Source organism: Amblyomma mixtum, chromosome 8 (assembly GCF_055824585.1).
Source record: "Amblyomma mixtum isolate Tamu chromosome 8, ASM5582458v1, whole genome shotgun sequence".
Taxonomy (NCBI): Eukaryota; Metazoa; Arthropoda; class Arachnida; order Ixodida; family Ixodidae; genus Amblyomma; species Amblyomma mixtum.
Genome location: NC_143019.1, coordinates 40,887,936 through 40,901,937, shown reverse-complemented (window position 1 = coordinate 40,901,937; position 14,002 = coordinate 40,887,936). Strand labels below are relative to the sequence as shown.

At 48.4% G+C, this 14,002-nt stretch overlaps 1 protein-coding gene across 1 annotated transcript; it reads left to right on the top strand.

Moving 5' to 3' along the window:
• The first annotated feature begins 7,819 nt into the window (after nt 1-7,819).
• Nucleotides 7,820-13,864, top strand: LOC149332226 (thioredoxin domain-containing protein 9). Its single transcript, XM_089557167.1, is given in 6 exon segments — nt 7,820-7,945; nt 9,022-9,142; nt 9,906-10,159; nt 11,168-11,275; nt 11,278-11,388; nt 11,390-13,864. Coding segments are annotated over 5 exon segments (663 nt in total). The 5' UTR covers nt 7,820-7,945; the 3' UTR covers nt 11,459-13,864.
• Nucleotides 13,865-14,002: the final 138 nt, after the last annotated feature.

The following is a 14,002-nucleotide window of genomic DNA, read 5'->3' as shown; positions in this document are numbered from 1 at the left end:
TTCGCCGGGAAGAGCTTGGCAAGAAGTCGCGTTAAGTGGTCGAGAGTACATAGCCCTCGACGACTTTGTCAGCCCACTCCACCGCCAAAACTTGCGTTCTGGGGTCAGAGCTAGCCAGCACGGTCTCCCACCGCTCGAGAGAAGGAGCTGTAACTAGATCACCCGGAGGTGGCTCTATTTTGCAGTCCCACAGGATGTGATCGTAGGTAGCACGTTGGCCACAGTGTTTGCAGTTTGGGTTGTAAAGATCTGGATAAATGTGCGCGAGGAGTGATGGGGTGCGTATCGATCTCGTCTGTAGACGACGCCACGTAACCTCTTGTTCTTTAGTAAGTCTTTTGTCTGGAGGGGGGAAAATTCTCCTCTCTAGTTTAAAATGATTGGTGAGATCATGATATGTGATCATGGAGTCCTTCGTGAAATTCAGGGAGCCAGACTCATCCACTGCCCGGTCGACGAAACCTCGGGCTTTATTGTGGGCTGCCTCGTTCCCCGGATTCCCCGAATGGGCTGGGACCCATATCAATTGGGAATAATTTGGTGAGAATTTGGTTACGTTAAGGATTCTAAGGGAGATGTTTGTAATTCGCCCTTTAGCGAAATTATTGATACCCATTTTGGAATCGCTGAAGATGATGCTCCCTTGGGTATGCGCTAGGGCGAGGGCTATAGCCGCCTCTTCTGCCGTTTCAGAGGATTTCGTTTTGATTGTCGCCGAGACGATGTGGTCACCATTCTCGTTCACAACCACAATTGCAAAGGCATTGGTATTTTTGTATTCTGCCGCATCTACATAAAGTGTTCCAGCGCACTGTCTGTATTTGTTATGTAAGGCTTTGGCTCTTGCTTGTCTTCTACCCTCATGGTGTACGGGGTGCATGTTTTTGGGGAGTGGTTTGATTAGTAGGGCCGTCCTATAGTCGCGGGGTAAGTCTACTTTAGCATCGTTATTCGTAGGTTGAAAGTTAATTCCGAGCCTGGTAAGAATACTCCTGCCAGTTCTGGAATTGGCTAATCGCGCTGTTTGAGCCATTAAATGGGCTTCTTTCAGTTCGTTGTAGGTGTTATGTATTCCTAACCTCATAAGCCTTTCGGTTGAGGCATTTAGTGGGAGTCCTAACGCAGCCTTATAGGCCTGCCGTATCATACTATCCAATTTGTCCTTTTCTGCTTTCGAAAATTTGAGATAAGGGGTGGCATAGAGTATCCTGCTTAGCGCAAAGGCCTGCACTAGTCGGCATAAATCTCTTTCCCTCACCCCTTGTCTGCGGTTAGCTATGCGGCGGATTAATCGCGCCGTCGCTTCTACCGTGCGTTTTAGCTTAGTGAGTGTGTCAGTATTCTTTCCATTCGTTTGTAAATACAACCCCAGTATTCTCATGGTCCGTACCTCTTTGACAGATCGTCCATTAACATAGACGTTTATTTGCGGGGGGGATGTCGTGGTACGCCTAGCTCTTTGTTTACGACGGATCACGAAGAGTTCAGATTTTTGCTCAGAACAAGTGAGGCCGGATTCCCATGCGCATGCCTCAATGATGTCCACTGCTGCTTGGAGTGTGTCTTCTATGTAGCCTTCGCATCCTTTGGTTACCCAAAGTGTGATGTCATCTGCATAGAACGTGTGATGTAGGTCTGGTATTTGTGCCAGTTGGGGGGGAATTTTGATGAGGGAGAGGTTAAAAAGGAAAGGGGACAGGACGGATCCCTGTGGCGTTCCTTTACTTCCTAGTGTGATTGGGGCAGACTCTATTGTTCCGACCGTTATCACTGCTGTTCTGTTAGTGAGGAAGGATCGGATGTAGTTGTACGTCCTTTCTCCGGGGTTGATTTCTGACAAGTTTGTCAAAATGGCTTTGTGGGTGACGTTGTCGAAAGCTTTAACAAGGTCTAAACCCTGTTACGTCCTTTATTGCTGGTGGCAGGGTACAGACTGGCGGGAAAGCCGCCAACACGTGACACATGGTAGCTCAGGGTTGCTTGGCCCTAAAGATTGTCCCGCTATAACACTCCTCCCCCCTACGTCACGAAGTCCTTCAGATACGCAGGGCGGCTGCGTTGGCGCTGTGGTCGCTGGACTTGAAGGGAAGCACTCGCTTCACGGTCCTCACCACAGGAAGCAGATTCGGTACTGGGCGCTGCAGCCTCCTCCAGTCTTTCTCCTTGGTCCCGTCTTCCAGGGTCCTCTAGGCTTGAAGGAATGCCAAGCCCGGAACACCCTGCCGGGGAAGCAACCAGCGGTTCCTCCTCTTCACACATCCCAGAAGCGAAACTGTCCAATGCGTAGCTGGCAGAACGACTTCTGAGTTGGTCAACATGACGTCTCCATCGACGACCGTCCTTGGTGACGACCAAGTACGACACTGGTCCTGTGACAGCATCCACAATGCCCGGCAACCACTTGGGCCCATAGAGATAGTTGCGCACAAACACTCGATCCCCCACATCAAACAGTCGCACTGCCTGGCTACGGCGCTGCATCACCTGCTCTTGTTTCTGCTGCACACTGGACTGCAGGTCAGGATGCAGACGCTCTAACACAGTTGAAAGTTTCCTGCCCATTAGCAATTCGGCCGGGCTCTTGCCTGTTGTAGCATGAGGCAGGATATGCTGGGTCATTAAAAACCTAGCCAGACGTGTGTCGATATCGCCTCCAACCATTCGCTTGAGTACTCCCTTGGTTTCGCGCACCATGCGTTCTGCTTGACCATTCGAAGAAGGGTGATATGGGGCAACGGTCACATGTCGGATTTGATTCCGGCACATGAAGTCTCTGAACTCCTCCGAACAAAAAGCAGTGCCATTATCAGAAACAACAGTTTCTGGAATGCCATGGGTAGCAAAAAGGAAACGAAGCTTCGCACAAACTGTAGCTGTCGACATGGAATTCATCCGGCACACTTCCAACCACTTTGAGTGAGAGTCCACAACAATGAGGAAAACTTTGCCTTGGAAGGGCCCAGCAAAATCGATGTGTAGTCTTGTCCAAGGACGCTTGGTGAATTCCCAAGGGTGAATCTTTGCAGCTGCTGGCGCAGACCTGGATTCCTGACAACGTGCACAGTCTCTCACCTTCTGCTCAACATCTCTGTCGATTCCTGGCCACCACACGGCTCCTCTGGCAAGCCCCTTCATCTTGACAATTCCTGGATGAGCTGTGTGAAGAATGTCCATGACATACGGTCGAGCTGGCTCTGGAATGACCACACGACTGCCCCACAGCAAACAACCTTGGTACACCGACAGTTCATGCTTGCGGCTCACAAACGCTGCAAACTCTTCTGGCAGCTTACCCTCTGGCCACCCATGCTGCACCCAATTGCAGACTCTAGCCAACAGCTTATCCCTTGACGTGAATCTTGCCACCTTCCTAGAGTTCCATGCTACTTCCGGCGCCATTTCCAGCATCCCTACTTCCCAAAGACGCTGCTCCTCTTCCTCTGCCCTACTGGCTCTCAGTGGTAAACGACTGAATGCATCAGCATTGGAAAGCTTCTCCGCTGGTCGATACTCAATTTCATAGTCATAAGCCGATAACATGAGGGTCCAACGCAGCATCCGTGGTGATAGCACCTGGGGAATGGGCTTGGCATGGTGCAACAGTCCTAAGAGAGGTTTGTGGTCTGTCACAATTTTGAAATGTCTCCCATATAGAAACTGATGATACTTCTTTATGCCAAAGCCGATGGCGAGCGCCTCTCGGTCTGTCTGGGCATAATTCCGTTCTGCCGCACTCATAGTTCTCGACGCATATGCAACCGGTCTCTCGCTGCCATCTTCGCACACATGACTCAACACAGCACCCAGTCCGTACGGGGATGCGTCACAGGCCAGCACTAGGGGTTTGTTGACATCATAGTGCACCAGAACATGTGATGACTGTAGCAGATCTTTCGCCTGGCGAAATGCTTCCGCCTCAGCTTCCATCCAACGCCACTCGCGACCCTTGTCCAACAGCCGGTACAGTGGCTCCAAGGCATGAGCTGCTCCTTTAAGAAACTTGTTGTAAAAGTTCAGAGCTCCTAAAAAGGCTTGAAGTTCCTTTTTGCATGTCGGCTCTGGGGCCTTGTGAATAGCACGCACCTTGTCTTCTGTCGGCTGCACACCTGCAGAGTTCACACGGAATCCCAAGTAACACACTTCCTCAACACCAAATTGACATTTGTCAAACTTTAGTCGCAGACCGTCTTCATGAATTCTTTTGAGCACTTCTTGTAAACGAGCATTGTGCTGCACCTCATCCTTTCCACCGATCAAGATGTCATCCAAGAACACAAGAACACCATCAATTCCATGCAACAGTTCTTCCATGTACCTCTGAAAGATAGCCACTGCCACTGCCACGCCAAATTGAAGACGGGTTACGCGGAACAGTCCCCGATGTGTTGTAACCGTCAACAAGTCAGCTGTTTCTTCATCAACAGTCTTCTGTTGATACGCCTGTCCGAGGTCTAGCCTTGAAAACTTCGAGCAACCTGCCAGCCTGGCAAACAGCTGCTCCGGTGTCGGCAGGGGATACGTCTCCCACTGCACTACACGATTGACTGTGCTCTTGTAGTCCCCACAGATCCTTATCGATCCATCTTTCTTGACAACTGGAACGACAGGTGTTGCCCACTTCGAGTGCCGCACAGGCTGGAAAATGCCTTGGCTCACCAACTTGTCCAGTGCTTCGTCCACCTTCGGTCTCAATGCAAACGGTACTTGTCGTGGCTTCAGAAATCGCGGCGGAGCTGCCGGGTTCACCTCTATGCGTACAGGAGGCCCTTTACTTGTCCCAAGTCCAGGCTCAAAGACTGAAGAATACTTCTTGAGCAAGGCTGTTGTTCCCCTACTGCCAGTTCGACTCGGCTCGTACACACTGTGAACACCACTCAGACTTATTCCCAAAGACTTGAACCAGTCCCGACCGAGAAGTCCGATACTAGCACCCTTAACCACCACCAATCGCAGGCGATGTTCCTGCCCCTTGAATTCCACCTTCACGGTCAGTTCACCCAACACTCGTAGTTCCTTGTTATTGTAAGCTCGGAGATGAAGAGTACTTGGGCGCAACGCCCTTTTCGATATTCGCAGCTTCTGCATAGTCCGGTCGTTGATGACTGAACACACTGCACCAGAGTCCACCTCCATCTCTAGGGGACTTCCGTTGACGCGCACTTCCACTCTCACGGCTGGCTCTTCACCAGACAGCACGAACACGTCGTAAACGTCCGACGCAGCATTCTTGTGACGGCCTCCACTGGCCCGTTTTTTGTTCTGAGAGTTGGGTTCAGCCGAAGCGCGAGCTGCCGCCTTCCTCCTGCATGCTCTCACTATGTGCCCTCGTTGCTTGCAGAAGTGGCACTGCATATTCATGAATGGGCAACTGCTTGGCGAATGCGCACCTTTGCAGCGGAAACATACGCTTGTGCTTCCAGGCGAACCAGCCTGCTTATGGGTACCCTCCTTGGCTGTCACTGGCGCAGAGACCTTCGCAACACACGGGTCGAAACGCTGCCCGCTCACGCTGCCAACTTCACACGATGCGGCACTGCCGCGAATTTGCTCGGTCTGTCGCTGCGCAGATTCCATTGCAATGGCTTTCTCCCGAGCTGTAGCAAACGTAAGCTCCGGCTCCGCCAGCAACCGACGCTGAAGGGTCTCGCTTCGCACCCCGCACACTAGCCGGTCGCGCAACATGTCATCGAGCGACGCACCGAAATCGCAGTGTTCCGAGAGACGTCGCAATTCTGCGATGTAGTCGGCAATTGACTCACCGGGCTGCTGTTGACGTGTGCCAAACTTGAAACGCTGTACTGTCACCGACGGTCGCGGCGAGAAGTGGTTTGAGAGACGCCTGACGATCTCATCGTAGGCCACGGCCGACGGCGCATCCGGAGAACAAAGGGAGCGAACGATGGCATACGTTGCTGGGCCGCAAACGCTGCAGAGCGTTGCTCGCTTCTTCTCGTTACCGTCGATGTCGTTTGCTTGAAAGAAAAATTCGAGGCGCTCCAAATACAAGGGCCAAGACGTCGCCTCTGTTGGAACGAATGCCCCAATCGTGCCCAGCGCAGTTGCCATTTTTACCTCGTCGCCAATTATATGTTACGTCCTTTATTGCTGGTGGCAGGGTACAGACTGGCGGGAAAGCCGCCAACACGTGACACATGGTAGCTCAGGGTTGCTTGGCCCTAAAGATTGTCCCGCTATAACAAACCCAATATTGCTTTCGTTCCTGTTCCCTCGTCAGCTTCAATTATGTCCTTGTTAAGCTGCAAGAGTATGTCCTGGGTAGATAGTTGGGCCCTGAATCCTAACATTGTTTCAGGTAGGAGGTTCATGTCCTCCGCATAGTTTTGGAGCCTATTGAGGATGACATGCTCCATGAGTTTGCCTAGGCATGATGTTAATGAAATTGGGCGTAGATTCTCAGTGCTGAGTTTCTTACCCGCTTTAGGAATAAAAGTGATTTTCGCGTGTTTCCACTCTGGTGGTATGTTGCCTGCATGCCAGTATTTGTTCATAAGGTCTGTAACCGCCGCGATCGACGTTGCGTCTAAGTTTCTGAGAGTCTTATTTGTTACTTTGTCTGGTCCCGCCGCAGATGTTGTCCGCAGTTTTCCAATTGCGTACCAGACCTCTGCGTCTGTGATGTCTGCGTCTAAATCTGGATTTGGAGTCCCCCGGTAGTCTGGTTGAGTGGTACCATCATCCGTGTTTAGATAACGTTCTGCTAGCTCTTTGATTAGGTCTTCAGTTGTACCCTCATATTTATGTATGAGTCTGTACAGTTGACTTTGTTGCACGGGACGTGTTTGTTCTGGGTCGAGCAGGTGTCTTAGAAGATGCCATGTCTTCTTATTTCCGAGCTGCCCATTGACGCTTTCACATATTTGGTTCCATTGTTGTTTTTGGAGAGTAAGTGTATGTTCCTCGATTCGCCTCTCGATTTCAGCGATCTTTTTGCGTAGTCGCTTGTTGTGTTTTTGCTTCTTCCAGCGTTTTTGGAGGCCTTTTTGTGCCTGCCACAGGTGTAACAGTTTTGAGTCTGCAATCTGCTCCTCCTTCTCAACTGGCACCACAACGCTAGTGGAGCTGACATCCTCATTCAGGGAGATAACCCAGTCGCTAAGGTTAGAGATCTCCTTTGGAGCTGTTTTGTCGCGAAGTTGCCTGAACTTGTCCCAATCCGTGGTTCGTATTTCTTTTGCTTTGTTTTTAAGTTTTGTCGAAGGTGATGCTAAGGATGAAGTGATCACTACCAAGGTTTTGCCCGGTGTTGACCCACTTTGCGTCCTTGACGTTTTTAGAGAGGGATAAGTCTGGAGATGTGTCTACACATACACTGTTACCCATGCGTGTGTGGTCGCTCGGGTTGTTTAGCGTTGTGAGCCCTAGTGACTGTATGATTTGCCAGAGCAGGTTCCCTTTCGGAGTTGCTTTGGTATATCCCCATGCTGGGTGTTGAGCGTTGAAGTCTCCCACAATTATTAGTTGAGCCCTAGCAGCCAGCTTTACTGTGTTTATCAACAAGTGTGGGAGTCCATTGCCTTTGTTTCTGGTGAAATTGATTACCTCATGCAATTGAAAGCCGCGCTCGAAGATGACGACGCGAGCGCCAATCACGGCAATCAATGTAACTACTGGGAAGCCGAAACAAAACGCTTTCTCAAAAAAAAAAATAACTTACTTATTTTTACAGCATTTAAGTACATTGTATTATTCCTTATAGTAGGTTTGTTGTTTTGTTCACAGCGTTTGGATAAAACGGCGCTACCCGCGGGCTTGGCTCGCAGTGGCTACTCGGCTGAAGTGTCTCATCAAGCCATTTGTAGACGAGTTTAGTGACCGCGACGCGCCGTTGTGTGTATCGTGCGTGTGTGGCCGCGTTGTTGCCGAAAGTAAGAATCTTTCTTTTGAATTGTGCTGGTTACAGTTGCTTTCAACGCCACAGATTAAGGTCAGTCTTTGCCCCTCACCTCTCATTCTGTTGTAGTTGTTGACAGTGTTTTGTTGCGTTAGCTCTGTTTGAAGCACCTGTCACCCGCTCGCCGCGGATCGCGCCCACGCCCAGAATACAGGCAAGGGTAGAAGTTAAATTATGCCCATATTTGTCGTTGTATTGGCGCCGCTGTACACACCTGGGTTAATGCTCGCCCGTCTCTTAAGCGGTCAATCACAAATTATGTTCAGCTCCCACTTTTCATACCACTAGCTGACAAAGCCGGTGGGCATTTATTAGCACGCGTATTTCATTGGTCTTGATCACCTGAAGTTTGTCTTCCGAAATCTGTCGGTGAATGTGAGCTGCCCATTCTCAGCTGAGCAAGCACTCACACGCATTTCGTTCTTGGCTTCCTAAACGACTCACAACTGCAGTATTTAGTTGAGGATTCGCCATCTTTCTGGCTAGTAGTACGCGATGACGCTATGGTGGCTAGACGGCGGCGAATCCGCGGTGTTGCTCAATCGTGTCGGCTTGCTTTGTACGACCGCAGCTGGCGCGTTGCCCTGCCGGGCTGGTTTTTTGCACTCGACTGTTACCGGTCGCGAAAAAAATAAAAGCAGTAAGGATTAATGTCTCGCACCAAGCGCAAATTTGCAGTTTCACTGCCTGAAGTACTGAATAGCAGTAACTTTCCCTACCAATTTTTGTAATAAATTGTTACTATCTGCGTGTTACATCTGATGACGCAGGCCCGCACCTCTTGCGCAAAACTTAGGTGCAGCCAATAGGTTGCGTGCCTATGTGAACAGTGACTCTCTTTCCTGAAATAATAAGCACGCCAAAGCAGGACACATGTGACAATTTTTTTTTTTTTTTTTGCCTTGTTCCAGCTAGCCTTTGTGCACTTTCCGTTGTGCCCCAAACATTTGATGCTCCAAATTTATGCTTACCAAGGGGCATGAAGTGATTGAAGGAAAGATTAGCTATAAGACTTGTCATAAAGTTTCTCATTTCCAATCAATGTTGCAGATTGTGCTTGCGTGTTAAGGCTTCCCAGTTGGCTTAGTTTATCTTATTACGGTACGCAGATGGCTGTCAACATTCAGGCAGCCTTGGCCCAGAACCTCTTGGAGGCTTCTAAGGTAATTGAAGAGCAGATAGATGCCGAGATTGAGAAACTCGACAAAATGGCTGACGAAGACCTTGAAGGTAAGCTTTTCCCTCGTCAGCATTGGTTCGTGGTGGTTTCTTTGCACTGGGTGCATCACACAGAGCACAGGAGAAAAAAAGTTAGACCATAAACTCTTATTACTTCACAGTTCCTTTCCACCTTGTATGTATCATCGTCTGTAATACTTTATTATAGGGACAAATAATCACCATTTGGTGGCATATGGCTTGACCCAGAACTATACTGCTGGAGCCTTGAAGGTACAGTCTTGGTCAAAAGTTTTAAGGCCGCAGCGTTCAGCTGCAGTGAAATGAATGTTCCTAGAACGCTCCATGTAGCGGATCATTCAAAACATAAGTCAAGCGGGAACCTTCTCTACTACAAGAAGAAACCATCGGCTAGAATTTCAAGGTCATTTGGTCTTTAATAGCGCCGTAATGCCTCTGTTATGCAGCTGAAGCGGAAAGCCTTTGGCCTTAAGACTTTTGACCAAGGCTGTACTTTGATATTAAAGGATAAAAGGATGACGGGGTTCCAGTTTACAAACAACAGTTGAAGCATGTTTCATTGTTTTATGATGGATTGTTGACAACATTTTGTGCATTTTCAAACATTTGCTGAGGCAGCTAAACCAAGCAGAGTGAAATGCAGATGCACCAAAACTGGCATGTGCACCACAGTCACACTTCAGAATTAGCCTGCATTGTATAACTGAGGGTATAATTGGCGATGTGTGTATTTCTTAGGCATTCCAATTGTACATAACTGAACACGTAAATGGCGTACCTGCGTGTGCTACAGGTCTTAGGCAAAAGCGCCTGGATGCCATGAAGAAGTACGAGAAGAAGAAGCGCGAGTGGCTGGAGAAGGGCCATGGCGAGTACTCAGAGCTGGCTTCCGAGCCAGAGTTCTTCGAGGCGTGCAAGGCCAGCCAGGACGTGGTCGTCCACTTCTACCGCCAAGGCACCTTCCGCTGCAAGATTGTGGACAAGCACCTGGCCATCCTTGCCATGAAACACGTCGAGACACGCTTCTGCAAGATCAGTGTTGATAAGGTGGGCTATGATGATGAGGTGTCAGTCCGCTGAGATCTTGCAGTGATGAACCAAGCCATGCTAGTAGCTGGGGCTTGTCTTTATGCGACATGAAATGGTTGGCAGTGGATAGCTTAGTGCCATGTAATGTTGTGTAAAGGAACTTCTGTATTATCTCTTTCATCTAGCACATTTATGTGACTTTGCTGCTCAGCCATCTAATGCCACATTTCTACTTTGTAGCCTCCTTGTCTGACCCCACTGTTTAGAACAACCTTTAGTGCCACGGTGACAAGCACATGGGGTGGGCAGATGAATAGTTTCATCACCACTGTTGTGAGACATGCTGGCTCATGCAAATTATGTTTTGCTGTTTTGGATTACAGTCCTGTGTAGGCTTGCTTAAATGTATTTTAATTTTAACCTTGTTTGGAACCCAGATCAGCAATGCAACAAAATTAGATGTTCGGATTTGAGCCTCTTAAAGTGATATTTGCGGTCTGTTTTATGTGCATTATTTGTGGGCCTTGCACCACTTGCTAGCTGGAGGTATAGTGTAATAGCCGAGGGCTTCTCCCACACTAAAATTTGAGCCTACCGACTGTGTCAGGCTTCTCATCTAACAAACCAGAAACTTAATAATGCATATGGACAAATGAAAAGCTAACCTAAGATGTTGTAAATGCTTATGTGATGCAAAATGTTGGTGAATGCACTGCATTAGAGATCATAACACTTTCAATGTGAACATAGGAGCACTAAGAGAAGCATTCTAATAGGTAACTTATAATAGTACTACACTTACTTATGCCTCATAGTGCTGAAGTGCCCACTCCTGTTTATTTGTCTGCCATAGGATGGCAGTACTAAGCTAACCTTAGTACTTTAGAGAGGTGGGGGATTGGGGGGGGGGGGGGGGGGGGGGGGTTGCAAAAAGGATATACTTTTTTTTTGTGAGATTTATGTTTTTGGTGAGACAGCTGCTAGATTATCTCACTGACCTCGTTGTCTCACATCTGTTGTGCCCAGGCTCCGTTCTTGTGCGAGCGCATGAAGATTCGCGTGCTTCCCACCATCGTGCTCTTCAAAGACTTCAAGTCAAAGGACTTCATTGTTGGCTTCGACGACCTTGGCGGCTTGTTGACGACTTCAGCACTGAAATGCTGGAATGGCGCATTGCACGTGCCCACGTCATCAACTACTCTGGAGACCTGAGCGTTCCCCCCACTCAAGCACAGAAGGAACGCAGGCCCCCTGCTTTCCGTTGAACGCAAGACCATCCGCGGTTCTGCTGAAGATAACAGTGACGACGATGACTGACTCATCATTACAGACTCTTGTGTGTAAACAAAGAAATGAGCTGGGCTCACATATGCATCTATTGGGAGTCGGTCTGTTTACAATGGTCTTCTCTCGTCATTTTTTGCTAGTTAGGTCAGGCTATTTATACGCAGGCTATTTTTACTGGGGGCAGAGGGGAAGTTCAGGCATGCTCTTTTTAGCACATTACCCTAATTAATTATTTTCTGACTAGTATCGCCTGCCATAGCTTGCTTAGTGCGAGCATTTTCTTTTTTTTTTTATTTCCTTTCCTTATTTTTTTCTATCTTTAGAACTTTTCCTGTGTTGGGGCAAATAATGGAATTAATTGGAATTGAGACATAATATAGAAGGTTTCAGCGTTCTTAACAAACTTTGTATATCTCTGGTGAGCCCTTATTTCATGGCGAGCACTTGGTGTTGTGCCTTGCTAACAAGCGTAATTTGCTGGAAATTCAAGCTCTATGCTGAGCAAGCGAGATCTGGAAGCTGTGTTGTTTGCAGCACTTTTTGTGTTGAAGTTTGCACTGCATAATTGCATAATGTAATATGTTACAATTTTGCATTCCAGAGTGAACCACCATGACATAATAGCCTAACACCAGACGCATACATTGCATGTGATAGGGCAATTTGATGCAGTTTCATAAACCATATAATGCTCTGCTTGTTATTTCATGGTTGCCTTCAAATTACCTAGTGAGCATGTAAGTACAGCCGAACTTCTGTATAACAAACATGGATATTATGAATTGTTGACTGAATCGAACTCTTCCCCAATATTAAGCATGAAATGCTTTTAGCTCCCGTTGTCGGCAGTGTGGTGACGTCACGCCGAGACCGAGAGCCAACATCCGGGCACTGAAATCCACTAAATTCCAGTCATCCAGGCTCTGAAACGAGAACATCCGGCACCGTACGAGACTTAACGGCGACTCTCTAAGCCCTCCTACGCGACCGGCATGCAAGCGCCGGTTGGTCTCCAAACGAGTCACAAAAAATAACTGCTGCCAGTGCCTTCTCAATGTTTATCAAGATATCAGTCGAGCTGTGCGTTTGATAATGCACGGAATTATAATTTCCGATTTCTAATAACGCGTGCAAAAAGCACATAAATGCCACGATACACTTCGTTGTTATACGTGATCTCTTAGGGGCTTCGCGCATGGAAGCAACCGCACAGGGGCCTGGGGGAGAAGCGCTGGCTGCGTTCAAAGGGCAAGTCAAAGGGCAAGTCAAAGGGCAACGCAGCATCGCTGAACAGGTGGTGGTGTTCCTCCCTTCCTCTACAGTGCGGTTCGGGTGTCCACCGAGATGGCAGAAAATTACTGCGCCATTTCCTTTCCTCAAAAAACCTTCCCTTCGCTGAACGGGTGGTGGTGTATGGTACATCTCGAATGTGGTTGGCCATAAAACGGGTATATCGAACCCCTCAGCACCAAGCAATGCCCATTCGGATGGCAGGCTTCGCCGCGCCAAAGTTCTCGCTTCTATCTCACACTAGTTTCCTTATCTCGCAAAAGGTGCCATGAAAGATACAGCTGCGTGGAGGGTTGTTAACCAAGTGGTGAGCATGTGTTCATGACTCTCGCACCGGTCTGCAACTCCCCAGAAGCAGCAGCGTGGATGTTGTAGCCTTGCAGTAACCATCGTGCACTCATGTCGGCTGCCACGGAAGTGGTGAAAACAGCTATAGCTTACTCTCTGACTTCCCATTTTTCATGCAACATGGCTGTGATGTGGGAAAGCGCCCTATCTGGCGCTTGGCCTACCTCTGTTGCGTGCAGACATTGTGCAAGTTATGCAAGAATAGGTTTTGATTTTGTGGGGTTTAATGTCCCAAAGCGACTTAGGCCATGAGAGACGCCGTAGTGGAGGGCTCCGGTAATTTCGGCCACCCGAGGTTCTTTAACGTTCTTTTGACGGCCCCTAGCATTTCCCCTCCATAGAAATGCGACCGCCGTGGCCAGGGTCAAATCCGCGTCTTTCGGGTCAGCAACCGAGCATCATAACCACTGAGCCACTGCGGCAGCTCTGGTTATGCGAGAATAGTATTGTATGCAAATAGATCAGCTTGAGCTGTTACGGAGCTCTCATTCCAAATGCTGTTGATGGTCCTACTGTGAGACTTGTGCCCGGTCTGTTTAATCAACATTGTTGCTGTGCTGAAATCATTTTTACGGTGCACAGAGAGATGCCGCCTTTGCCATTCCTGCATAACTTGTCAAACGCATCGTTTCTAGCAAAAGCTGCCCTGCGTTGTTGTGAATGGTCACAAGCCTGAATAGGTTAAAGGAGATGTGTTTTGTTGCAACATTTGGAACTTTTTCCTTCACAGAAACTTTTATTCCCTTTTCACCACCTCATTTTTTTTATGCCTCCAACAATAAAAAGTTTTCATGCTGATCTTGTGGTTAAGAAGAGCTTTGTTTCAGTTTATGTGCGATTTCACATGACAACTAAATCTTTTCATGTATCAAGAGACTACAGAGGTGTAACACATTGTCTGCCAAGGTGTCTACAATTGGGCATGAGACTTTTCAA